We start from the raw sequence: 27,747 nt of genomic DNA, 5'->3' as shown, positions 1-27,747 counted from the left end.
TATATATATATATATAGAGAGAGTGGGCATGTGAGCCGTGCAGGCCATGTTATCTGTGAAGATGTGGCAACACGGGGAAACTCCCTAACCCTGCCTTAGCGGCCAGTTCTCGTTGCGGAGATGACAGGTGGTGATGGATACGGAGCTGCCTAGTGTAGGCCTTATGGTCTTTTGCAGTCTCCTTTATTTCTCATGTCTACTATAGTAGTCTGGGTCCATACACTTTCACATGTACCTTACCGTCATGCCTTATCCTCTTGGACTTTGGCAACCATGGAGTGCCACCGTTCATGGTCCCTAGTTATTTGTAACATTTGTGCTGCTTTGAGTTGTTTTCCCATCGCCCTCATCAGCCCGTCCATATACTCCCCCTGCTTTCCTTCCAGTCATCACCACCTCTTCCAACCCTTCCCTCATTAAATGTCCTAAGAATTGCAACTGTCTTTTCCTTATTGTCATCAATTCCCTATCTGTCTCAATTTCTCTCAATACTTCATTTTTTCTTCGCTGTCCATGGTACTCTTTAATACTCAGTCTCCATATATTTCTGCTGTTTCTAAGTTTACTTGCAATTTTTTGCCGATTGTCCACGCTTCTGACCCATATGTTTTAACTGTTCTTCTTATATCTGTAAACATTTTCTTGTTTGTTAAAACCCCTTTCTGAAACGTGGTGTTTAGCTATCGCTATCCTCAATTTTATTTCTTTTTCACATCTACAATCTTCTGTCAATACACTTCCCAGGTACGAAAATTTGGTTACTTCTATTCTTCTCCCTGCTACTAGCACTCTTGGTGGATGTTTTACTGGCCACTAGTATTTTAGTTTTCTCCATATTTACATTTAAACCATTCTCCTCACTAGCTCTTACGGATAAGCTTCATAAGGATACATTATCAAAATTTTCCTTTTAAAATGGATACCTTAAATTTTGCAGAAATACTATATAAACCTGCCCTCTTTTATATTCACCCAGAACCCACATACCAGCATCTGGGTAGCAGGGCACTGTGACCATAAGCCAAAATAGGATAGTGAAAGACTTCATTTCATCAACCAGTTCATTAGCAAAGTTAAAAAACTGGCTAGGTCTTCTTGTCCTTCTTGAGAGGTCCCATGTAAGTAGCCTTTTCGGCATGCGTCTGGAAGCGTCCATGACCGAACTTGCTGCTGGTGTCAATAAAGCGAAGATCGATCTTCTCCAACGCAACTCTCTTGGTCTGGACCAATAGGGACTGTGGGGAATATTTCACATGAGTTTGTGCACAAACGTCATTCGACTTCATAAATAAACTTCAACTTCAGACCTATCATTAGATATCAATGTTCAATCATAAATTTTGGCTCTAATGATTCATCATTCAAGTACAAATTTAAACTCAAAAATACACCCAACATACCTTTCGCAGTGCAACAACACGTTTCTTGGGACCCATACAGCATCCCTTCACCATCACGTAGTCGTTGTTTACTTCACCATAGTGAGGGAAACCACCCATTGGAGTGATGGTTTTCTCGGTCAAGTCATACTCTGTGGAGGCATTGTTCTTGATCACCTGCAAGGAGTTAAATTGATTTAAACTACACCATTAATAGAAAAGGTAGGTAGTCAGGCATAAGAAAAAACATGGATTAACTAGTAATTGGCATGGCCACTATAGTGTTCCTTGTGAATCTTTCCCTCCTGCGTTTTATTTAGCAAACCCTCCCAAGGGGATTTTAGCCTACACCCCATCTTTTCAAACTAACCAAGGCCTCAAGAACTAAATTACTGGTTCAATAAAACCCTTAAAAATATGAATGGCAACCGAGGTTACAGATATATTTCTCTGCATATCACAAATGTCAATCGTGGAACATTTTCAAAACTTTCAGCTACTTATACACCTAAGTACTAACCTTTCCATCCTTAGTGTGAACTCCCTGAGCAATACGATAGATCTTTTTGTTGATCTCCGTACGGTGGTGATAGCCCTTCTGACCAGCACGTGCAACAGTGTACTGCACACGGCTAGGATGCCAGGCACCAATACAAGCAACTTTACGTAACCCTTTGTGAGTCTTGCGCGGAAGCTTCTTTGTATGCCAGCGGGAAGTAACACCTGGAAACAAACTTCACCTTATTCAAAGTTTTAACCCTCGAGTTACCTTGGTAAATGCAGTAAATTCAGAAGGAAGGCAACATGAGTTTTATCAACAAAAAACGTCTGAGCACATGATTCATCATTAATACCAGCAGAGTTAGAAATGAGTGTAACATACCTTTAACACCCTTTCCCTTAGTGACTCCAATAATATCCATCATCTCATCTTGCACAAACACATCAGCAACTGGAACTTGCTTCTCAAAATGATCACGGGCCCAATCGACTTTGTCGGAGATTGAGCCACCGTTCAGTTGGATCTCCATAATGTGTGCCTTCTTTTGGCGTTTGCGCAGAAGTCTGATCTGTCGAAACAAACCATGCCATCAAATTTTCCATAATGCATGCATATGTATCACTGCCATAGCATTTAGTGCACTATATTTTGTTTAACATGTCTATATCATCCTCATATGTAGCATGTTCACTGTGAGCAGGCTGAAATACCCAACAGCCATCTGACTGGGAGGCTTGGATCCTGCCCCATTTTCTCTAGGCAAGATGCGAGACTCAGTACCCAACATTAGATACTGAATTCAAAGTCTGCCGAAAAGGTTTCAGTAAATGCAAGACTTACCTGGGTATGGGCAATCACCCTCACAACAGTGCAGTACTTCTTTATCTTGGCAAGATCCTTTTCAATCTCCTTCTTCCCATCATCATCCTGCCACTTCTTTGAAGCATTTGTGAATGCAGCCTTCTTGGACTTGTGCCTATTCAAAACAACATTGGGTCTCTATCACAGCCACTAAGCTAGCGAGGCAGAGACTACCAACAATCATGAAGTTTGGTCCTTGTTGGGCCTCTCTCCACGTACCTGGACTCATTGGTTAGTTTGTGAAAACCTTCCACGGTTCAATCCCAAAGCAATAACCAAGAGGAGTCCAGTAAATGCAAGCTCAAGACTCATGGCTATAAGCCAGCGGAGCAATGAGCTATTAAAATATTTACAATTATAAAGGCATGTTAACATAGATTACAATTAAAACTACCTTGTTGCTTCAGTTCGCCCTAGTTGACAGGCTTCATAGATCACTCCAGAAACGATGCTTTAGAACTAAATCATCATGAGCAACAGTAGGATTTCTTTGATTAAGAACTATATCAAATAATACAAACCAGTTCTTGTAAAATCTCCTCTTGCATTCTTCTGTGATGTGGCCAGCCCAAACAGTCTTGAAAGCTCTCAAGCCACGTGGGGTGTTGATGTATCCAACAACACCAACAACGACCATAGGTGGTGTTTCCAATATGGTCACTGCTTCCACTACCTCTTTCTTGTTGATTTCTGAATAGAAAAAGAAAAAGTTGTAACAACTTAACCTATACACCATTCCTCCTTCATATGGAACAAACATCCTACATAAACACTTGTTTAATCCAACACCATCCCCAGAATGAAGTCATTCTTGTCCTGCACCCCACACCATTTGCCAATGCAGCAAAGAACAGATATTATATGGCACAAGAGTTGCTGATTTATCCCCACCACATTTGACCTAAAAATAGTGTATGAACACCACTTGGGTTCATTTTTTCATCCCTTCACAATCTCTTTCCTTTTATAATCTTTAATACTCTTCCCTGCTAGACACATTCCTATCTATACACCTATGTTCTCTTCACCCCTAAAACAAAGGTAGCCAACCCAGACGCACACCAACTCCCACCCACTGTGACCATGTTGTATGGGACTTTGAATTTACAGTCCATGAAATATACTTGCATCCCTGGCAAATTAAACTATGTTTATATACTCCTTCACTCAAAATGGACCCCATTTGTTCAACTGCCTCCCCAGAGATCTTCAGGACCAGACAGATACTAGCCCGGAGACTTTCAAGAGAAAGCTGGACAAATGGCTGGATGGGTTACCAGACCATCCATTGATACCAGGCTACCCCTACAGCCACCACAACACCCTGCCAGAAGCAATACAGAACCAAGGACACCTTGGAACGTGCGGAAGCCGACTTCAGCTGTGTCATTAACAGACAAATTTACCAAAAGTATACCGAAAGAAAGTAAGTATATTGGATACAAGTATATAAATGTAACTTGCATGGTTTCCCTTCCTTATCATTGCCCATTAAGAGCTTGAGAAAGTTATGGAATATACAAGCCTAAGCCCACACCCACCATAAAGCAGGGGACTCGTTCATCTATGATGTGCAGCAAGGATCAACTGTACCAAACAGCTCCACAGCTGCTTTGCAGCATCGTCAGCATATGCCAACTTGCCACAGGGCATCATGAATTAGCAAACTCGCGGCTAGGATTTTCTACATTTCCCATTTTCACACTTTCATTAAATTTTCTTGCTTGCTCTTATACATCACATTTTCACATTTCTTTATTCAAAAAATCACAATTTCTTGCATTCAACTAGGGACAAGGACAATATACTTTTGTTCCATGTCAGAAATACTTACTTGATCCAGGTTTATCAGCTTCACGCACCACATGGGTCATACCAGCCTTGTAGGCAAGGTAGGCAGTGAGGTGCACAGGTTTAGACTCGTCATCTTTGGGGAAAGCCTTCACCTTTGGGCGATGACGGCGACAACGCTTCTTGGGGTAGAACCCCATCGACCCATGACGGGGTGCACTGAACTTGCGATGAGACTGCAACAGAAAAGTTACATCATTAATACACATGGAAACTCACTGGCTGAGCAAGTTAGACCGCCGTTACGTGCGGCAAAGGTTGAGGGGATGGCGGTTCAAATCCTGCCAGACGTGTGGTTATGTCATAATACTCGCATCATAAAAAATAAAGTTACCGCTGTATTGCTCGTTCTTTCACCCTTGAATTTTGATAACCATAGAAAAATATGATGAAGCCAATTTACAGAGTATGGGGGTCACGCAAGTACAACTACAATATATATAATCAAGACGCCGACATGGGCATCCTCGCGTACCCACTTGCTCCTCATGACGCCTACGTATGCATCATATCGAAGGGGTTAAATGCCATGCTACAAAGTCCTCTGCGAGGGGCACCGTCCTAGCCTTCAGATAATGGGGAGTTTGTGACATTAAACCACATATCAATCACATGTGCACAATTAACAGTTTCTTATTCCATGTTAGAACCATACACAAATCTGAAGCCATGACACTTGGAGAGTAAAAATACCTCATGTGTTCCTTTCCTTTACACTACAATGTGGCAAAAGAAATTTGTACACACTCAGCAGTGCAGTGACTTCTACTGCTAATTCAGCCTCTGGGCTGAAAAATCCTGCATCACTGCACTGACCTAGCACTAACCACTTCCATACGGTGACGCCTACGTAGGCAGCATGAGGAGCAAGTGGGTACTCGATAATGCCGACGTCTGCATTTTGATTATATCTATTGTAGTCATACCTACGTAATTTCCATTCTCTCTAAACTGGCTTCATCAATTTTCTATGGTTATCAAAATACACAGGTGAAAGAGAACGAACAATTGAGCACAGACTACTTTTTATAATGCGATTATTATGACGCAACATCACACATCAGGCAGCTAATGTTTTGCTATATCACGGATTTCTAAAAATTTACTAAAATCACTACCATTAATATTAACGTGCTTTAGTCGTTAATCCTTCCAAGACAGGCAACTTTCCAAATATCAAATCACAATCTTTAAAAATATTACTCATGTGGCAAGACCAATTTTGTCATCAATACATATATCCAAAGGAACAGTGCAATAAATGTCATTACTAGAGATTACAGCCCACAAAGTAATACCCATTCTAAATTTATATACTTAAAATGTCACCAATCAGATCCTTACTAGAGATTCACTTTGGCAATACTGGTAAGGTTGTCAATACTAACGCAAGCAGACTCAATTCTTTTACATATATGATATATATATATATAAACGTGCACTCAATATTGGAAGATAACTATCAATTATGTACAACTTCAGTATCATGCAAATTTTTCTATCTTTGTTGTTAAGTTTCAGATATTTCTATACAATTATATAATGTTGGGTTAGGATAGGATATATTAGGTTAGGAATTACTGGGTCCTAAATTTCAGGTCAAGTATCTGGATTTGTGCAATTTTAGAATTTTACCATATAATTACACTATTCTAGAACTAGTTTCACAACTTGCAAAGCATAGATGCATATTAATGACAAACCTAATTACCATCCAGAACACTAGAGCATTAGCAATTATAGATTGGTTATTAGCCATAAGTGATGGGGATGTGACATTAAAGAAGGCACCAAGTTGGTGATGGTTCAAGTTGACCCTACACCTGAATGCACCTACAGGGAGGCCATGAAGTGAAGGATTGGTATTTTTTTCTCTCTCGCAGTGGCTACTTTATAAAGTCGTAAGAATAGTCCACAGGCTATTCTTACAACATGGTTGATAGCACCCTCTATTGTAAACTTTTGAACTAATTCAAAACGGCTGTCACCAATTTCAAATTACTTGTAGCAGGTGCTTAATTTGATTCATTTGTAGATCTAGGTAGGTCAAACACCACCAGAGGCGCCTCCGTCGATGACGAGCACAATAGCGCATCATTTTATGCGCACGCCATGCAAACAGCCAAATTTACATACCGCCGGAAATTTCATCCATACAAATGTTATGCGAGTGTATTCACTACGATCGTAGTAAATTTCAATTACATCATCAGTTACATGTCGGTACATAAAAACAAGATAAACATGGCGGCTTGCATTCAGCAGTAAATCGAAAATAGGTTTATGTTTCAGCGTAAAAAATTAGCTAAATAAATTCAGAGTTCTGGCAACTAACCAAAATAAAAAAAAAACTACTAGTCTTGCAGATTATTCTAATACCAAAATAAAGGCAGTGTGTTACGGTAGAGCTGAGAAATCGGTGGTTATTTTTTTTTTTATCGGGTGGGATTATCGGATAACAACAAACATCCATCCTGTCATCTTATCTATCACTGGTGGTATGGATCAAACTTCACTATTAAGTTTCTTACTATTATGTTATACATGTAATAGACTTATAGTTGAATTATTTGAACTATTTTCTTTGAAATGTGTGATTTTCATGTAATTTGATCAAAGATAAGTTACGTTTTTATTTATCCTCCGTAATATTACGGACCACCACTATGATTTATCCTGCCCGCTATCTATGATCACTGGTGGTATGGATCAAACTACACTATTAAGTTTGTTACTATTGTGTTATTAGTGTAATAGCTTGCATATAGTTGAATTATTCAAACTATTTTCTTTAAAATGTGATTTTCACGTAATTTGACGGTATTCGTAGCCGTGGTGGGTAATTTTGCAGGATAAAAATGTAATTCTATTATCAAAGTACATGGAAAACACACATCTTAAAGAAAATAGGTCAAATAATGCAACCATATGCTAAATTTTTAAATAAAATTGTGCCTGTCAGAAAAAAAGTCATTGTTTACGTTTGATCGGCAATTAGTCAGACCGCACGTTTCGGCCCAACTTCCTCAGACAAAATAGGCCCGATTTAATTCTATTCAAAATGCAATATCTCAAGAACTAGGACAGCAAGATGGATAATTCAAATTGCATTACTATACTCATAGCGACTTTTTGCATCCCATGAGAACTACTTCAGCTCAAATACCAGGAATTCCATTTTCATGTTGACCTAGCTAGATCTAAAAGAATCAATTTCCAGCTCGGAAAAACTCTGTAAATCATTATAGTTTATACTTTATACCAGGAACTCCAGAACAATACAATCAGTTCCAAACAACAATGAAACAAAAACCTAAGCTACAATATTTTTCAATAGATTTTGCTGTGATCACGGAGGTGGAAAATACCAGCCGAAACCTACTACTTGGGCACGAACAATTCAAATGTAAGGACTAGCCTTCTATTCCAAGACATCTTGAATCTTCATTCATTATATAATGATTATTAGCATTAATTTGCACATTAAAAAAAAAGTTGAAACTACATTTCTGGGAAGATTGTCAAGTTATTGTCATAAAAATTTAATTCAAAAGTTCACACTTGAGGGTGCTATCAACCATACAGTAAAAATAGCCTGAGGACTATTCTTACAATTTATCGTACAAATAGCCACCTTTTAATATCCATTTCATCCATGTCATTAATAGGTGCACTAATTGAGAGGGGGGGCGATATGTTGGAGTAACGAAGAACTAGTTGAAATAATGCGGCATACACAAATAACTTGAACGAATGATCATACCAAATACCATGACCAAACTCGGTTCTGCAACTACCCAAGTCAGACTATTATAATTGTTTGGCCTCGTATACATGTACATCTATCTACCACATAGCATTGTCAATACGAAAATTGAAGATACATTTCGATTAAACGCATTGTGCAATTGTTTCGCATTCACGTTTAATATATAGGCAACCTAAATATAACATCAAATTCAGCACATGTTGAACGGCATTTTCCACCGGCCATGCTTGTTGACAAGCCGCCTCGGATTTAGATGTGTATTTATCAAAAATCTCATAATATACTTTAAATTTCACCAAAGTAATATGGACCTACACTTGCACCTGATATTACAACCTTCAATCATCTTGTAGCGATGTCTTATATGGTAAAAATAATCACAGAGTTGCACCACTACAACTTAACAACCTACCATCTTGCCTCACAGATTTACGAAGGAAGGACATATTCACGCGGCCTGCGCACGTCGATATTCAATTTACACGCTGGAAGTGGTGAAGTTGCCAATTTGTTAATAAATAATGACTGTATTTCATGCTATTATAGTCCAAATTCACAAAACATTTTTCAAAAATATGTTTTTGTAGTGTAAGTTTAGTATTAAACTACATATATGATATACAACCTCTAAAAATATAATCTGATAAGATGTTAGCTTTACAAACCTATCATGTGATCGATCATGATTATGATTACATACATAATCATAATCGATTACATGATAGGTTTGTAGAGCTAACATTCTACCAGATTAGATTTTCAGAAGTTGTATATCATATCTATAGTTTAACACTGAACTTTACTGAATTAATTATAGACCAGTGTCCTGACCATTACGATTGTCATCTATTCTCTGAAATAAGGATAAATACAATATTTAGAGAAGAAAATAATGTTGACACAGAAAAACGGGAACTATTGAAATGCGTAGTGGCAGCCATGTACAGTTGCCAGCACTAACAGGGACCTTGAGTTGTAAACATTCGCCATTTAGTAATCATGGAGCAATGGAACGGTAAGCAGCGTGCTTTCGCCATAAAAATGTTTTACAAAAACAATGATAGTTTGGAAGGTGCGCAGAGGGAGTTCCGACGTTTTTTCAACTTAGGACGTCATGGTCGGGTTCCCTCGAAACACGCGATAAAAACTTGGATTAAAAACTTTGAAGAGACTGGATCTGCTCTAAAAAAGAAACCGACAGGACGACCGAGAAGTGCTCGCACTCCACAGAATATCGAAGCTGTACGCAACTCAGTCTTACGAAGTCCACAGTGTTCAGTCCGTCAGCAAGCAGCTGTGGTAAATGTGTCCCGGGAGACTGTTCGCCGAATTCTCCATCATGATTTAAAAATTCACCCGAACGAGCTGCAGAATGTGCAGCAACTGGAGGAGAATGATCACCAGTTGAAAGAAGCTGGGGCTGGAAGTCTGAAGAAAGCAGTACAAGATGATTCGCAAGAGAAGCTACAACAGTAATTTATTTGCATCTAGGCAGATTATCTAGCTGCTGGAGAAACTTGCTGAATCAACTGAAAGAGTGGACACTAGAAGTAGTGCATAAAAATCAGTCTTCTTCATGCAGTAGAAAGTTATGACTTCCTCACTTACTTGGAACTTTGGTCAAATATCTTGCACCCAATCAGGTAAATGGACAATACCCCGATCAGTGAAAACTGTCATACCCAGACAAAACACACACAATTTTCCTATTGCGGTTTTGTCTGCTATGCAGAGTGGAGGTTTGTCCGTTGGGCTTTTGTCATGTGTTTGCCCAAATAATATAGTTACAAAACTACAGAAGCTTGAGCTGCACATACAGGAGGCTGCAAAAGAGATGGAAACTCTTTCATACTTTCTCCAAAATGGCAAAGTAAGAGAGAAGCTAATCACTCTGTCCATCCAAAAAGTGGAAAACAGGAGTGACAGCTATGGGTTTCCTGTGACTAAAAGAATCAGGGGGGAAGCACTTGATGGAGAGGGAAGTTCAAATGTAGGCCTCAAAGGAAATGTAATTTAGTGTGTAGTGACAAGTAATGGACAGGCTGTATATAGAGATGGACAGATTTCATAGGCCAGAAAATTATGTGGGTATTTTTGGATTTCTTTTTTAATCCAATGAGCTATTGAGGTCTATGGATAATAGAACATTGATAAAAATCTATTAATTTTTCCAGTTTCTATGATGAAGTATAATTTCTCCCTATCATTTTCTGCATGAGGGGACAGAGAGGGGATTCGCCAACTTGAAGTGGCCTTACTTGTAACACTGCTTCTGACCCAGGGCAGTGACGAGATGCAGTGATTGCCCATCGTCCAGGAGGACCCAAGATAAGAGAGAGGGATGGGAGTGGAGTATATGAGAATGGAATGGGTGGGAGTGGGTTTTATGCCTTTTTTTTTTTGCTACCTCCCTTGTAAGAGGGATAGAGCCTTTGGCATATGTATGTATGATGAAGTATAGCCAAACCTCTTGTTCAATGAAATCACTGATGCACGAGCACTTTTCATTAATAAACCAGTACCATATTTACCAGTATATTGAAGCTAGATTCATATGGTTATGATGTGCTCAAACCTTGCAATTTCCATTAGAATGATACAAAAATTTATTAAAACTTATGAAACAATGTGGCACATGAAAGACTCGGCAGCTTGGTTTTAATGTCAGTTCAGTCAAAAGTACTGGACAGTATTGATCTAGATATAATAGATTATTTTGCTCCACAGAAAACACATGAAGCAATATAAATTCTGAAGTTCAGTATCGTTTTCATATTTTAGTTTATTTCTTGTCATCATACATAAGCATTCTGTATTAGTGTCTTAATCATTATTTTTGTTGTTGCTGTGATAAACTGATATGATGTATATAAGCTTTTACTGATATATTTGCTAAATATAATGTCTGTTTCACATTTTCTATGTTATTTCTTGTCATCATATTATGTAGTAAATTGTTCTACTCATTATTCTTGTCACATTTGAGACTAGACATACCAGATTACACAAAAATATTGTAAGACAAATGGTTTTCATGTCATCCATATTAAACATCAATATGTTGGGGACCCCCAAAGAAGATAATTCCACAGGGCTCCCAAATCCATAGCTATGCCCATGTGTGTAATTACATAGTTGTAGTATACAGGAAAAAGAACAATGCTCATTGGGTAGGGGTGCTTATGTGTAAATGATATTTTGATGCAGCCTGAAGGAATTTCTCCCAGTTTTCTCTTTTCCTGTATGTGGGGAGAGAGGAGGGGGTCACCAATTAAGTGAAACAGCCTTGCGTTTGACCCAGAGCTGTTGGCAGATGCTAGAATGACACTCATCCATAACGAGCCAAGATTGGAGGGGTGGAGAGGAGTGAAATGGGTGGAAATAGGTAAGTACCTCCCTTATAAGGGGGAAAAAGCTCTTGGTGTGGGTGGGTGTATATATATATATATATATATATGTTGAACCATGGCAAAAAGAATAAATTACTAGAAATTTATTGACAATCCAAGGTCATGAGGAGGATTGTAAACTGTTGTACCCAGACAGAACCCCAATTTTGGTTACCTCCCTTGTATAGGGGAAAAAGCCTTTGGTATATGTATGTACAACAGTTTTCACTGATTGGGGTTTTGTCTATTCACCTCCCTAGATACCCATTTCTCACAACACTTTTCATTCCCCAAAGAAATCTACTTACTTCCCTCACTACTAAGTTTACTCTTGTATCTTAATGTGAAGGTGTGGACATCTAGGGGGGTTGTCTTTGAGAAACTTTCTAGTGGAGTATTGCAAAAGGCACAATTACCATTTCATACATTATGACCATCCCTAAATACCTATTTCTAATGCCCCAATGAAGTCTACTTGCTTGCATCACTAACTTTATTTCCATCCCCAATCCATAGCAAGGCTGTTTCACATATAACCCCAAATACTTAACAATCCACTTTCTCTTGCACATCTTAAACAGTTACCCCCTAGTTACTGCACTACCTATTTCTGTGGTGGTAGTAAGCCAGCTCTGTGTCAGGCCCTGCTAAGGTGCTGTTTTGCTGCATTGCTTCTGACCCAATGGGCAGGGTATGTAAATTGGCTTTCATCCTTAAAAAAACAATTTTTTAAAAGGGAAACAAGTGAAGGGGCAGTGGATGCCTTGTCTGGTTACCTCCCTTAACCATTTTGGTATGATGATGCCTTCATAGGCAGCATGAGTGGGTACACGATGACATTGGTGTCGATTATATATTTTTTCAGTTGTACACGAGTTAACCCTGGATTCTGTGAACTGTTTTTATCACATTTGATGTTTATTATTACTGGGTAAAAAGAACAAGTAATACAGCAATGACTTTATATTCCATAATGCAAGTAATGTGATGAATGATGCATATGGCAACCGATGCTGCACACGAGAATTTGACTCTTATTTAAGTGGTTAAATAGGGAAGCCTTAATATATAGTCAGCAAATGGCACCCTTGCCAATATGCATATAGGTTCATGACATGTTCCTGCCTATCTATCCATACACAAAGGTCTTCTCTTACATAATGGCACTTGCCTCAGGTAACTGAAGCTGTTCCCAAGGATTTGTGCCAGCCTATAGGGTGGCAAGGTTCTAGCTCCTGAGTGTTGGTCCCACAACATGAAGACAAGTCACACCAAGATTTAACACTTCACCCCATACTAATGAACACAAACCTGCATTGTACACAATTATGCATGCCAATAGAACTCATCCTCTAAAGGGATTTATGGGAAATACACATTGCAGCCCCAGCATTCATTAGGGAGATCATATTGCTAGCCAGATAGCTGAGAGAACATCACCCCCTTATATAGGAGCCAGCCATCCATGGCATTAACCTATCCCAATCCGTTCATTTCCCTCTCTGCATAGATGATAGGTTTTACCAGTCTCCTGCCCACGCCTGGCTCAAAGGGGAACACTGCCCACCAACAATAGAGCAATCCTGGCTCCTTGTCCTCTCTTGCATGAAAACAAGACCTCTTGTCACCTGGCAGACATATCAGCAGGATTGTGGGAGAGAGACTACTGCAGATGATTAAAGTGGCATGCCATTATGTGGATGAAGACAAAAAAAAAAAAAAAATCGAAACATTGATCAGCCCTAGACTGGGGCATGCATTGGTAGAATAGGCCCCACACACATGGATGTAAGCAACCTTAGCCTCAGATAAACCATACAAAAGCAGAGATCAAAGAAAGAGATATGGTTACAGTATTCAGATCACTAATAGGGATAGATTGAATTGAGAGGAGAGATCTGATTAAAGATCAGGTTTTAAGAGGGTACAGGAGCAAATTACCAAGACCACTTGTCTAATACATATAAAGGCTATTCCCCCCTTGTAACAAGGTAGCAAAAAAGAAAAAGCAGAAACCACTCCCACCCATTCCATACCCCCCTCCCTCTCATCATGGCACCTCCTGCATGACAGGTCATCCCTGCATCTTGTCCATTGCTCTGGGTCAGAAGCAGTGCTACAAGGCAGCACATCCACAGCAAGGCCACTTCGTAAAATCAGTGCCCCCCCCCCCCTCATGCAGAAAAGACGGAGAAATCCCTTCTGGCTGCGGCAAGTTATTTCTCCTACATACTCACCCCCATCCCAGCATCATTAATAAACAACCATTCTCCACTCATCCCCATCTTCTGTCCTCTCCCGTCCATCCTCAACATACATTCCCCTCATTCCCAATGCCCCTTCTACCCCATTCATCTCATCCTAGGTTGACCTATCCCAATACAATTTCATCAACCCTAACATCTCCATTTCTCACCCTATCCAGCCTAGTAACCCCTATCATGCTTCTCAGACACCTTATCTCTTCCTCCCTCACGTTTCATGTTCCTGCCCTGTGCAGTGCCGTTGGCACTCCATACAACCTCCTGTTAGCATCCATTCCAAAATGTATCTCATTACATCTTAACCCCAAGGCATTTACGTCTCTCAATCTACATTCTACCTCCACCCCATTACTTCCTTTCCTGCCACATTTGCACCCAAATAACCCACTACCTCTTGTACCACCCCATCCATGTATATTTTGAACAGCCAGGGTGACCATCATTCTTGTAGACCCACCTGTACCTCAAACCACTCATTTCCAACTATCCCATGTCTGCAATACCTACCAGTCAGAGCTTTTTCCAGATCCTCTCAATGTCTTACCACAAAAATCTTATCTATGCAACCCTTACCTGCCCTAAATCAACTGTTCCTCAAGACCTTTTCACAAGTCTTCCCAAGTACATTTCAGTCCCCAGGATATTAGCAAAATTAAGAGAATACAAACGACATCAACCAGTTCCCGTCTGGCATACATCATGTACTGGGTGTGCAAACTGAATGGGATAAAAATATCCATACTACCTTTCTCCAGCCTAAATTAAAGACATTGTATAGGTTAAACAAGCTTTTTTCCAGCCACATCTTTGTCCACTTACTAGTGTCTCCAATATTAACATCTATTACCATATACCTTTCCAACATATCAGTACTTGTCTAGTAAAAGGCTTACATTTCCTTATCTCTAATACCATCCCATTTCTGTACACACTGAAGAGCCATGGTAACAACCCTGACAGCCCCAACTACCTTTCCCATGGACTAAGAATCATCCTTGCCTCCTGCCCACCACCCTGGTGCAACTGACATTCTCTGCGGACCCTCATCTATTGCAGACAGTACATCAAAAGAGCACACTCAAGTGCTCTGTAATACTTAGGAATATTGAAACAGGATAGTGAAAAGTCACATTAAATCAACCAGTACATTAATAAAGTACAAAAGTTGCATTATCAATTCTTCTTGTCCTTCTTGAGAGGACCCATGTAAGTAGCCTTCTCCGCACGTGTCTGGAATCGTCCATGACCAAACTTGCTGCTGGTATCGATAAAGCGAAGGTCTATCTTCTCCAATGCGACTCTCTTGGTCTGGACAAGCAGGGACTGTATCAAAGAAATCAAATTAATGTGAGTGCAAATCACACTTTCCCTTGCACAGGAAATCAAACATATTACATATAAAAAAGTATCTTAACTATGAAAAATGCTTACCTTCCGCAGGGCAACTACACGTTTCTTGGGACCCATACAGCATCCCTTGACCATTACATAGTCATTGTTCACTTCACCATAGTGAGGGAACCCACCCATTGGTGTGATGGTCTTCTCAGTCAAGTCATATTCTGTAGAAGCATTGTTCTTAATTACCTGCAAGAAATAAGAATTACGAGTTTGTATGGCATTCAAGTAAGTTGATACACTTTGTTATTTCAACCTTGTAAATACAGCATGCTTTCGGGACATGCCTGAACAGCAGTGGCACTTTCCCAATGTACAAACTTCCCCCAACACAAGACACTTTCCCATCCATCTGCAACCTGCTGTATTCACTTGGTGCATTAAAGATATCTTGACAATTTTGCACATCTTAATTTGTTGGTACCTTCCTTTCATTCAGTGTTGCCTTTTTGGTACCCCTTTATCATAAGAACCAAGAGGCTCGAAAAAAGGACTTTAATCTTGGCTGAACATCTTTGACAGTATCCATTCTAGAACACTGTCACTGCTTACAGCCACTACAAACATTATGGACACCAACCTTTCCATCCTTAGTGTGGACACCTTGAGCAATGCGGTAGATCTTTTTGTTGATCTCTGTACGGTGGTGATATCCCTTTTGACCAGCACGTGCAACAGTGAACTGTACACGGCTAGGATGCCAGGCACCAATACAAGCAACTTTACGTAACCCTTTGTGAGTCTTGCGCGGAAGCTTCTTGGTATGCCAGCGGGAAGTAACACCTGGAAAAAACTTCACATTATTCAAAGTTTAACCCTCGAGTTACCTTGGTAAATGCAGCAAATTCAGAAGGAAGGCAACATGAGCTTTATCAACAAGAAATGTCTGAGCACATGATTCATCATAAAAACCAGCACAATTAGAATTGAAAGTGCAACACACCTTTAACACCCTTTCCCTTGGTAACGCCAATAATATCCATCATCTCATCTTGCACAAACACGTCAGCCACTGGAACTTGCTTCTCAAAATGATCACGGGCCCAATCAACTTTGTCAGAGATTGAGCCACCATTCAGTTGGATCTCCATAACATGCGCCTTCTTTTGGCGTTTGCGCAGAAGTCTGATCTGTCGAAACAAATACAACTTATGTAGCACAGGTATGGTCATCACTGCCATACATAACATGCAGTTGCAAAATCTAAATTATTTGAACATAAGCAAATGAAATATGGATTACAAGATCCAAGAATCCAGAATTTGAAAAAACATTACTGGAAAGCCCAAAAATTAACGCAACCACATTCACATTATGATCCAAGATTGCTGAAACTTACTATTATTGACAACTGCTATACTTTGCATTATACCAAGACAAACCATTACACTTTTGACCTGACGCACAACCACTGCTGTATCGCACATCTATCAGTAGAGCATAATGTAAATTGTTGGCAAGCTCTAAATACCTAACAGCCCCATGGCTGATAGGCTCGGGTCCTGCCCCCCATTAATCTAGGCATGATGCAAGATTCGGAATCCAACGATGAGAAACCGAATTCCAAGTCAGCCAAATTTCATGCAACACAAGACTACTAGGCTTACCTGGGTATGGGCAATCACCCTCACGACAGTGCAGTACTTCTTTATTTTGGCAAGATCTTTTTCAATCTCCTTCTTCCCATCATCATCCTGCCACTTCTTTGAAGCATTTGTGAATGCAGCCTTCTTGGACTTGTGCCTATTTAAAAAACAGTTATTGGGTCTCTATCACAAACACTTGGCTAGCGAGGAAGAGACTACCAATGATCATGAAGTTTGGTTCCTGTGAACCTCTCTCCATGTACCTGGACTCGTCGGTTAGCTAGCAATAACCGACCATGGGCCAATTTCATAGCAACAACCGAGAGGAGTCCAGTCAACACAAGCCCAAGACTCATGGCTACAAGCCAGAGGAGTAGAGAGCTATTGCACAATTTAAAATTAATAAAACATGTGTAATAATATATTTTCCAAGACAAATATATAATTGTTTCAGTTCGCCCTAGTTGACAGGCTTCATGGAATCACTCCAAAAACGATGCTATAGAACTAAATCATCATAGACAGCTGTATAACGAATTTTGATATTTTATACTAAAATACAAACCAGTTCTTGTAAAATCGCCTCTTGCATTCTTCTGTGATGTGGCCAGCCCAAACAGTCTTGAATGCTCTCAGGCCACGTGGTGTGTTGATGTACCCGACAACACCAACTACGACCATAGGGGGAGTTTCCAATATGGTCACTGCTTCCACCACTTCCTTTTTGTTGATTTCTGAATGTAAAGAAAATGAAGTTGTATCACACATACCCGTTATGTACTCAAAACCACACCAATCACATAACTGGAGTGGCAGTCCCAACAATTTGGAATACCAGACATCCCACTCACTCCCAGGGTATATGGGGTCTACATTCCTTTTTCTCCACACATTTAAACTGCCACCCCACTTACATGGGGGAAAAGGCATTTGTACATAAACACAACTCTGTATAAAAAACTTTAATGGAAGTGAAAGTGTGACTTGTATGGTTTCTCTCTCTCATCACTACCCACTAGGAGCTCGAGAAAGTTATGGAATATACAAGCCTACGCCCACGCCCACCATATGGCAGGGGACTAGTTTATCTATGATGTGCAGCAAGGATTAACTGTCACACAAACAGCTCCACAGCTGCTTAGTAGCATCGCCAGCAAATGCCGACTAGCCACATGGCATCAATGGTGTACCAGAAATGGTACAAACCTTCAAAACTAATGGTCACTATAATATACTTTGGGCACAATGATTAACTATATCCATGCTCACTGACCAAGCAGGTTACTGGTGAATGACATGTTAAGTGACTTATAATCTTGCTATGAAAGTTGGACCATGGGTATAATTCATCATACTTGTCGAAGTTCTCTAAGGGGCACCATCCTAACCTCCTAATGGGGGTTTGTAATGTTAAACCAAACTACACAAGATCCCATTGTCAAGGAAAACATTCACGAGCAACTTGCTCTTGCATGTCTTTCCTCTAGTCCTAATCTTAATATGTGCACCCAGTGTTCTTGGGCCCATCACTTTCCACTATCCATGCTAGTCATTCCTTTCTCTATGCTCAGTCAACACAGGTCTACCCTTGCAGAGTTTTTAATCTTTACGAGCAGCAACAATTAAAAGTCTCGTGCAGGGGAAGTAACCAAGCACGATGTTAACCTCCAATTCCTAGCAAATCTATGGCAACTATTAACGACTCCTTGTTATATTGATACAAGGCAAGACCGGCAAATTCAGCAACAAGTCCTACCACAATTTGATAAATTTCCAAGTACCCAACACACGCACAAACAGGAACAACTGCAGAGCCTGTAATCAGCCAAGAAAACCACTATGGCTTCTTTAGTTGTCGGGCAAACAAATCAAGCAATTAGATTCTAGTTCTTCCACATTAGGACTCCAAACTCAAGTTTTGCCATCTCTCCCACATTAATAAATAACCAAGCTTTACTAGACCTTGCAAATTCTTACATATACCCTTTAACATATCACAATTAGCGATCCCACAATAATGTTGTCAAAGTACTTACTTGAACCTGGTTTGTCTGCTTCACGCACCACATGGGTCATACCAGCTTTGTAGGCAAGGTAAGCAGTGAGGTGCACAGGTTTGGATTCGTCATCTTTTGGGAAAGCCTTCACCTTTGGGCGATGACGGCGACAACGCTTCTTGGGGTAGAACCCCATGGAACCATGACGAGGCGCACTAAACTTTCGGTGAGACTGGAAGAAAACAATTCGTCTACATGAATACAAATTTACCGAAAGTGCTGTAGTCAAGATTTATTCAAGAAATGCATTTCAGAATCAAGCAAAATTTCGGACAAACGCAAAGTTCACAGCTTCAATTATGATACAAAATGCATCAACCCAAAATATACAACTCATTCAATGGGTCTTGTAGGAAATTTCTTTCAGAGGTTTGTTTGGTAGTTATAGCAATCGTATTCTCATACTATTATTGCCTAGTCATCTTTTGTGGCCTTTCAGTTTAGTCGTTAGTCAAATTACATGTATTACATAACAGATTACCAGCCAGGAACATATTTTCCATGGCGTTATGCGTTTGAAAAGCATGACCTAACTTAGTATCCTTCACCATAATATTAACCATGAAGTACAATTTTGAAGGGGTGTATTATATAGCCAGCTTATGGTAACTTGGAAAGCATTCGGGGCAGAATCCTTTGTTACATTTTGGACACGTAACGGGTGCACACCCGCTTAGCATGAGGAGCCGCACAAGCTTTCTTCCTAACAGGCAATACTTGGTTTACTTGGTGTTGTTCTGAGGTTGATCCCTCACAGTCACGGTGATCCGCCGCTGAATCCGGTTCTGGCGTCCCTAGCTAGTAGGTCCACTTGATCCGGGATGGAGTTTGAGGCTGCCCGACAGTTCACTGTATAGCCTGGTACCGGTGGTTCATCAGGTAAGGACGATAAGTATCTGTCCAGTCCAGCCTTAAATGTGTCCACCGTGCAGCCTGTTATGTCTTATTTGTTTAGGGAGTGCATTGAAGATCCTCGGCCCTTCGTGCCCCAGGCTGGCAGCAAGTAAAGTCTTGATTCACTCTGGGGCTTTGGTTGGAAGGGTTCTTCTTTTGCACTTTCGCCCTGTTCGTTTGTTGTGTAGTGAGTGCAGTGTAGAAGAGTTTGTGGGGTCTGGTGTATGCTTTTCTAGGATCTTCCACAGGTAGATGGCTCTGTACCGGTCTCTCCTTCTTTGTTGGGAGAATAGATTGAGTTCCTTGAGGCGGTCCCAGTAATTCAGTTCCCTCATCCCCTGTATCTGACGGGTGAAGCTACTTTGAACTGCTTCTAGTAGCTGGATTTCCCCTTTTTTATGGGGCGACCACAATTGACTGCAGTAGTCTAGTGTGGGTTGGACCAGGGCCTTCCATAGGGTTAGCATAACCTGTGGTTCCCTTGATGAGAAGGTACGGAGTACCCAGCTTGCCATTCCCTTGGCTTTCTTTATTGTTACAATTGAGGGTGCTATCAACTAGGTACCCCGGAATCCGCGCGCGGCGCCACTGTCGATCATGTGTTGTTTTCATGGCCAAATGTTGCGGCCCACTATTTTTTGTTTAGTTCAATTTGAATGCTTTCCGCGCTTTGCGCATGCGCAAGATATTCAAATTACCTTGTTGTTTTGCAAGTGTAAGGCTAATTCTTGACATAGAAACAATTTTTCAGCGACTTAAACGGAAATTTGGTTTTCAAACTCGGCAACATAGTTTTCAGAGTAAAAATATTAAGGTAAGGAATGTCTAAACATAATTTTAAGTTACATAAACAAGTTTTTCAACCTATTTTCTCCCAGAATTGAGAAGCTTAAGAAAATTGACTTTTGCGTGTTTGAGCTAAAAGCCCCGGAATTTAGCTATATCACCCATGAATCTGATGCGTCCAGTTCGTGTTTGTTGTTGTTTACACATCACCATCATGCCATGTCCATGAGAAGTGTCAAGACTAGTTACTAGTCTTGACACACACTACTACTTGACTACTTTCTACTACTAGTCTAGTCTAGTAGTAGTAGAAGACTTCTACTACTACTTCTACTTCTACCATGAATCTGATGCGTCCAGTTCGCGTTCGATTTTGTTTACAAATACCATTGACGACCAAAAACACCCAATGACGGTTTTTGCTCAAATGCATAATTTATATATAAAAAATAGCATATGGTTGCATTATTTGACCTATTTTCTTTAAAATGTGTGATTTCCATGTAGAATGATCGAAGAGAAGTTACGTTTTTATCCTCTACAAAATTATCAACCGGCAACCAACGTCATTGTTTGGGTTTCGTCGGCGTTGGTTGCCGGCTGATAATTTTTCAGAGGATAAAAACGTAACTTCTCTTCGATCATTTTACGTGGAAATTATCCATTTTAAAGAAAATAGGTCAAATAATGCAACCATGTGCTATTTTTTATATATAAATTATGCATTTGAGCAAAAACCGTGATTGTGTGGTTTTGGTCGGCGTCGGTCGACTTCGGTCGGCGTTTAGCGACAGCTTCATGGTTGCCATGAAAAGGCAAATATGGTATGATGGAGATGTCTCACTTTGTTTTTGACATGCTCATGTGATTTGTTGATCCATAAAACCCAAGTATTCCGAATTTTAATAAAATTGGACCAGTGGTTTAGAGTTAATGTGTATTTCTTTACCGAAATCTTTACAGATTACCACCCTTAATTCTAACACTTTGTTATGGTAAAGTCGAGCCAAAAATGCGGGCTAAGAAAATAATTAAAAAAATCGTATCTCCCTTATTTTTCAAGCTATTTCAAAAATTTAAAAAGCATTTTGTTTCTAATAAAGTTGTCTTTCATATGCAACAATAATATAAAGGTTAATTTTTTTTCTTAAATTTTGTGGGGGTACCTATATCCACCATACAGTAAAAATAGCCGGAGGACTATTCTTACAACTTATCGAAAAAATAGCCACCTTTTATTATCCATATCGTCCATGTCATTAATAGGTGCACTAATTGAGAGGGGGGGGGGCAATGTAGGAGTAACGAACTAGTTGAAATAATACGGCATACACAAATAACTTGAACGAATGATCATACCAAATACCATGACCAAACTCGGTTCTGCTACCCAAGTCAGACTATTATTTGGCCTCAAGTATAACCATGTACATCCACCTACCACATAGCATTGTCAATACGAAAATCTAAGATACATTTCGATTAAATGCATTGTGTAATTGTTTCGCATTCACGTTTAATGTATAGGCAACCTAAATATAACATCAAATTCAGCACATGTTGAACGGCGCTTTCCTCCGGCCATGCTTGTTGACAGGCCGCCTCGGATTTAATGTGTATTTATCAAAAATCTCATAATATACTTTAAATTTCACAAAAGCAATATGAACCTACACTTGCACCTGATATTGAAACCTTCAATCATCTTGTAGCAATGTCTTATATGGTAAAAATAATCACAGAGTTGCACCACTACAACTTTGCCACCTACCATCTTGCCTCACAGATTCACGAAGGAAGGACTGATTCACGCGACCTGCGTAAGTCGATATTCACTCTACACGCTGGAAGTGGTGAAGTTGCCAATTTGTTAATAAATACTGACTGTGTTTCATGCTATTATAGTCCAAATTCACAAAACATTGTTCGAAAATATGTTTTTGTAGCGTAAGTTTAGTATTAAACTACAGATATGATATACAACCTCTAAAAATCTAATAAGATGTTAGCTTTACAAACCTATCATGTGATCGATCATAATTATGATTACATACATAATCATAATCATGATCGATTACATGATAGGTTTGTAGAGCTAACATTCTACCAGATTAGATTTTCAGAGGTTGTATATCATTTCTATAGTTTAACACTGAACTTACACTGAATTAATTATAGACCAGTGTCCTGACTAGTACGATTGTCATCTATTCTCTGAAATAAGGATAAATACAATATTTAGAGAAGAAAAGAATGTTGACACAGAAAAACGGGAACTTTTGAAATGCGTAGTGGCAGCCATGTACAGTTGCCAGCACTAACAAGAACCTTGAGTTGTAAACACTCGCCATATAGTAATCATGGAGCAATGGAACGGTAAGCAGCGTGCTTTCGCCATAAAAATGTTTTACAAAAACAATGATAGTTTGCAAGGTGCGCAGAGGGAGTTCCGACGTTTTTTCAATTTAGGACGTCATGGTCGGGTTCCCTCGAAACACGCGATAAAAACTTGGATTAAAAACTTTGAAGAGACTGGATCAGCATTGAAAAAGAAACCGACAGGACGACCGAGAAGTGCTCGCACTCCACAGAATATCGAAGCTGTACGCAACTCAGTCTTACGGAGTCCACGGTGTTCAGTTCGTCAGCAAGCAGCTGTGGTAAATGTGTCCCGGGAGACTCGTTCGCCGAATTCTCCATCATGATTTAAAAATTCACCCGAACGAGCTGCAGAATGTGCAGCAACTGGAGGAGAATGATCACCAGTTGAAAGAAGCTGGGGCTAGAAGTCTGAAGAAAGCAGTACAAGATGATTCACAAGAGAAGCTAATCACTCTGTCCATCCAAAAAATGGAAGACAGGAGTGACAGCTATGGGTTTCCTGTGACTAAAATAGTCAGTGGGGAAGCACTTGATGGAGAGGGAAGTTGAAATGTAGGACTCAAAGGAAATGCAATTTAGTGTGTAGTGACAAGTAATGGACAGGCTGTATATAGAGATGGCCAGATTTCATAGGCCAGAAAATTATGTGGGCATTTTTGGATTTCTTTTTTAATCCAATGAGCTATTGAGGTCTATGGATAATAGAACATTGATAAAAATCTATTAATATTTTCAGTTTCTATGATGAAGTATAATTTCTCCCTATCTTTTTCTGCATGAGGGGACAGAAATGGCCTTACTGTGTCTTGTAACACTGCTTCTGACCCAGGACAGTGACGAGATGCAGTGATTACCCATCGTCCAGGAGGACCCAAGATAAGAGGGAGGGATGGAGTGTAGCATATGAGAATGGAATGGGTGGGAGTGGGTTTTATGCCTTTTTTTTTTTTTTTTTGCTACCTCCCTTGTAAGAGGGATAGAGCCTTTGGTATATGTATGTATGATGAAGTATAGCCAAACCTCTTGTTCAATGAAATCACTGATGCACGAGCACTTTTCATTAATAAACCAGTACCAAATTTACCAGTATATTGAAGCTAGATTCATATGGTAATGATGTGCTCAAACCTTGCAATTTCCATTAGAATGATACAAAAATTTATTAAAACTTATGAAACAATGTGGCACATGAAAGACTCAGCAGCTTGGTTTTAATGTCAGTTCAGTCAAAAGTACTGGACAGTATTGATCTAGATATAATAGATTATTTTGCTCCACAGAAAACACAACATGAAGCAATATAAATTCTGAAGTTCAGTATCATTTTCATATTTTAGTTTATTTCTTGTCATCATATATAAGCATTCTGTATTAAAGTGTCTTAATCATTATTTTTGTTGTTGCCGTGATAAACTGATATGATGTATATAAGCTTTTACTGATATATTTGCTAAATATAATGTCTGTTTCACATTTTCTATGTTATTTCTTGTCATCATATTATGTAGTAAATTTTTCTACTCATTATTCTTGTCACATTTGAGACTAGACATACCAGATTACACAAAAATATTGTAAGACAAATGGTTTTCATGTCATCCATATTAAACATCAATATGTTGGGGACCCCCAAAGAAGATAATTCCACAGGGCTCCCAAATCCATAGCTATGCCCATGTGTGTGATTACATAGTTGTAGTATACAGGAAAAAGAACAATGCTCATTGGGTAGGGGTGCTTATGTGTAAATGATATTTTGATGCAGCCCGAAGGAATTTCTCCCAGTTTTCTCTTTTCCTGTATGTGGGGAGAGAGGAGGGGGTCACCAATTAAGTGAAACAGCCTTGTGTTTGACCCAGAGCTGTTGGCAGATGCTAGAATGACACTCATCCATAACGAGCCAAGATTAGAGGGATGGAGAGGAGTGAAATGGGTAAGTACCTCCCTTATAAGGGGGAAAAAGCTCTTGGTGTGTATGTGTATATATATATATGTTGAACCATGGCAAAAAGAATAAATGACTAGAAATTTATTGACAATCCAAGGTCATGAGGAGGATTGTAAACTGTTGTACCCAGACAGAACCCCAATTTTGGTTACCTCCCTTGTATAGGGGAAAAAGCCTCTGGTATATGTATGTACAACAATTTTCACTGATTGGGGTTTTGTCTATTCACCTCCCTAGATACCCATTTCTCAACACTTTTCATTCCCCAAAGAAATCTACTTACTTCCCTCACTACTAAGTTTACTCTTGTATCTTAATGTGAAGGTGTGGACATCTATGGGGGGTTGTCTTTGAGAAACTTTCTAGTGGAGTATTGCAAAAGGCACAATTACCATTTCATACATTATGACCATCCCTAAATACCTATTTCTAATGCCCCAATGAAGTCTACTTGCTTGCATCACTAACTTTATTTCCATCCCCAATCCATAGCAAGGCTGTTTCACATACAACCCCAAATACTTAACAATCCACCTTCTCTTGCACATCTTTAACAGTTACCCCCTAGTTACTGCCATGCTCACCCTTCTACAGCTTACTACCCATTTCTGTGGTGGTAGTAAGCCAGCTGTGTCAGGCCCTGCTAAGGTGGTGTTTTGCTGCATTGCTTCTGACCCAATGGGCAGGGTATGTAAATTGGCTTTCATCCTTAAAAAAAACAATTTTTTAAAAGGGAAACAAGTGAAGGGACAGTGGATGCCTTGTCTGGTTACCTCCCTTAACCATTTTGGTATGATGATGCCTTCATAGGCAGCATGAGTGGGTACACGATGACATTGGTGTCGATTATATATTTTTTCAGTTGTACACGAGTTAACCCTGGATTCTGTGAACTGTTTTTATCACATTTGATGTTTATTATTACTGAGTAAAAAGAACAAGTAATACAGCAATGACTTTATATTTCATAATGCAAGTAATATGATGAATGATGCATATGGCAACCGATGCTGCACACGGGAATTTGACTCTTATTTAAGTGGTTAAATAGGGAAGCCTTCATTTAAAGTCAGCAAATGGCACCCTTGCCAATATGCATATAGGTTCATGACATGTTCCTGCCTATCTATCCATACACAAAGGTCTTCTCTTACATAATGGCACTTGCCTCAGGTAACTGAAGCTGTTCCCAAGGATTTGTGCCAGCCTATAGGGTGGCAAGGTTCTAGCTCCTGAGTGTTGGTCCCACAACATGAAGACGGTCACACCAAGATTTAACACTTCACCCCATACTAATGAACACAAACCTGCATTGTACACAATTAAGCATGCCAATAGAACTCATCCTCTAAAGGGATTTATGGGAAATACACATTGCAGCCCCAGCATTCATCAGGGAGATCATATTGCTAGCCAGATAGCTGAGAGAACATCACCCCCTTATATAGGAGCCAGCCATCCATGGCATTAACCTATCCCAATCCATTCATTTCCCTCTGCATAGATGATTGGTTTTACCAGTCTCCTGCCCATGCCTGGCTCAAAGGGGAACACTGCCCACCAACACGAGAGCCAGCCATTTCACAGAAATGGCAATCCTGCCTCCTTGTCCCCTCTTGCATGAAAACAAGACCTCTTGTCACCTGGCAGACATATCAGCAGGATTGTGGGAGAGACTACTGCAGATGATTAAAGTGGCATGCCATTATGTGGATGAAGAAAAAAAAAAAAAAAAAAAAATTGAAACATTGATCAGCCCTAGACTGGGGCATGCATTGGTAGAATAGGCCCCACACACATGGATGTAAGCAACCTTAGCCTCAGATAAACCATACAAAAGCAGAGATCAAAGAAAGATATGGTTACAGTATTCAGATAACTAATGGGGATAGATTGAATTGAGAGGAGATCTGATTAAAGATCAGGTTTTAAGAGGGTACAGGAGCAAATTACCAAGACCACTTGTCCAATACATATGAAGGCTATTCCCCTTACAAGGTAGCAAAAAAGAAAAAGCACAAACCACTCCCACCTATTCCATACCCCCCTCCCTCTCATCATGGCACCTCCTGCATGACAGGTCATCCCTGCATCTTGTCCATTGCTCTGGGACAGAAGCAGTGCCACAAGGCAGCACATTCACAGCAAGGCCACTTCATAAAATCAGCACACCCCCCCCTCCCCTCATACAGAAAAGACGGAGAAATCCCTTCAGGCTGCAGGAAGTTATTTCTCATACACTCACCCCCATCCCACCATAAATAAACAACCACTCTCCACTCATCCCCATCTTCTGTCCTCTCCCGTCCATCCTCAACATACATTCCCCTTTCCCAATGCCCCTTCTACCCCATTCATCTCATCCTAGGTTGACCTATGTTCACTCCTTCCACTAGTCTTTCTTCACTCGTTCCGTGTCCAAACCATCCCAATACTATTTCATCAACCCTAACATCTCCATTTCTCACCCTATCCAGCCTAGTAACCCCTATCATGCTTCTCAGACACCTTATCTCTTCCTCCCTCACGTTTCATGTTCCTGCCCTGTGCAGTGCCGTTGGCACTCCATACAACCTCCTGTTGGCATCCCTTCCAAAATGTATCTCATTACATCTTAACCCCAAGGCATTTACTTCTCTCAATCTACATTCTACCTCCACCCCATTACTTCCTTTCCTGCC

The 27,747-nt window shown here is 40.0% G+C and overlaps 1 protein-coding gene across 3 annotated transcripts; it reads right to left on the bottom strand.

The window, feature by feature from the left end:
- Positions 1–1,047: 1,047 nt before the first annotated feature.
- On the bottom strand, positions 1,048–22,608 carry LOC143017789 (large ribosomal subunit protein uL3-like). 3 transcript variants are annotated; one of them, XM_076172676.1, is made up of 8 exons: positions 22,508–22,528; positions 4,577–4,769; positions 3,264–3,432; positions 2,722–2,857; positions 2,263–2,449; positions 1,900–2,102; positions 1,401–1,556; positions 1,048–1,235 (listed from the first exon to the last, which is right to left on the bottom strand). In XM_076172676.1, exons 1-8 carry the CDS (start codon positions 22,508–22,510, stop codon positions 1,086–1,088), a joined length of 1,197 nt encoding a protein of 398 aa, XP_076028791.1. In that variant the 5' UTR covers positions 22,511–22,528; the 3' UTR covers positions 1,048–1,085. The 3 variants fall into 3 exon arrangements, with proteins under 3 accessions (XP_076028791.1, XP_076028790.1, XP_076028792.1); XM_076172675.1 differs by lacking the exon at positions 22,508–22,528 and adding an exon at positions 8,775–8,924; XM_076172677.1 differs by lacking the exons at positions 1,048–1,235; positions 1,401–1,556; positions 1,900–2,102; ... (2 more) ...; positions 3,264–3,432; positions 4,577–4,769 and adding exons at positions 15,147–15,338; positions 15,447–15,602; positions 15,994–16,196; ... (2 more) ...; positions 17,565–17,733; positions 19,036–19,228 and having other exon boundaries at positions 22,508–22,608.
- Positions 22,609–27,747: the final 5,139 nt, after the last annotated feature.

Source organism: Oratosquilla oratoria, chromosome 33 (assembly GCF_046742065.1).
Source record: "Oratosquilla oratoria isolate Oo_2021 chromosome 33, ASM4674206v1, whole genome shotgun sequence".
Classification (NCBI taxonomy): Eukaryota; Metazoa; Arthropoda; class Malacostraca; order Stomatopoda; family Squillidae; genus Oratosquilla; species Oratosquilla oratoria.
The sequence above is the reverse complement of the archived record's forward strand: the minus strand, read 5'-3'. Positions and strand labels throughout refer to the sequence as shown.

Bases quoted from the DNA above. Each gene is read 5' to 3' on its own strand.
- LOC143017789 (XM_076172677.1), bottom strand. The intron at 17,157-17,564 runs GTTTGTATTTTA...TTTTTTAAATAG, and splicing joins AGGCGATTTTACAAGAACTG to GCACAAGTCCAAGAAGGCTG. The intron at 16,544-17,020 runs GTAAGCCTAGTA...TTGTTTCGACAG, and splicing joins GGGTGATTGCCCATACCCAG to ATCAGACTTCTGCGCAAACG.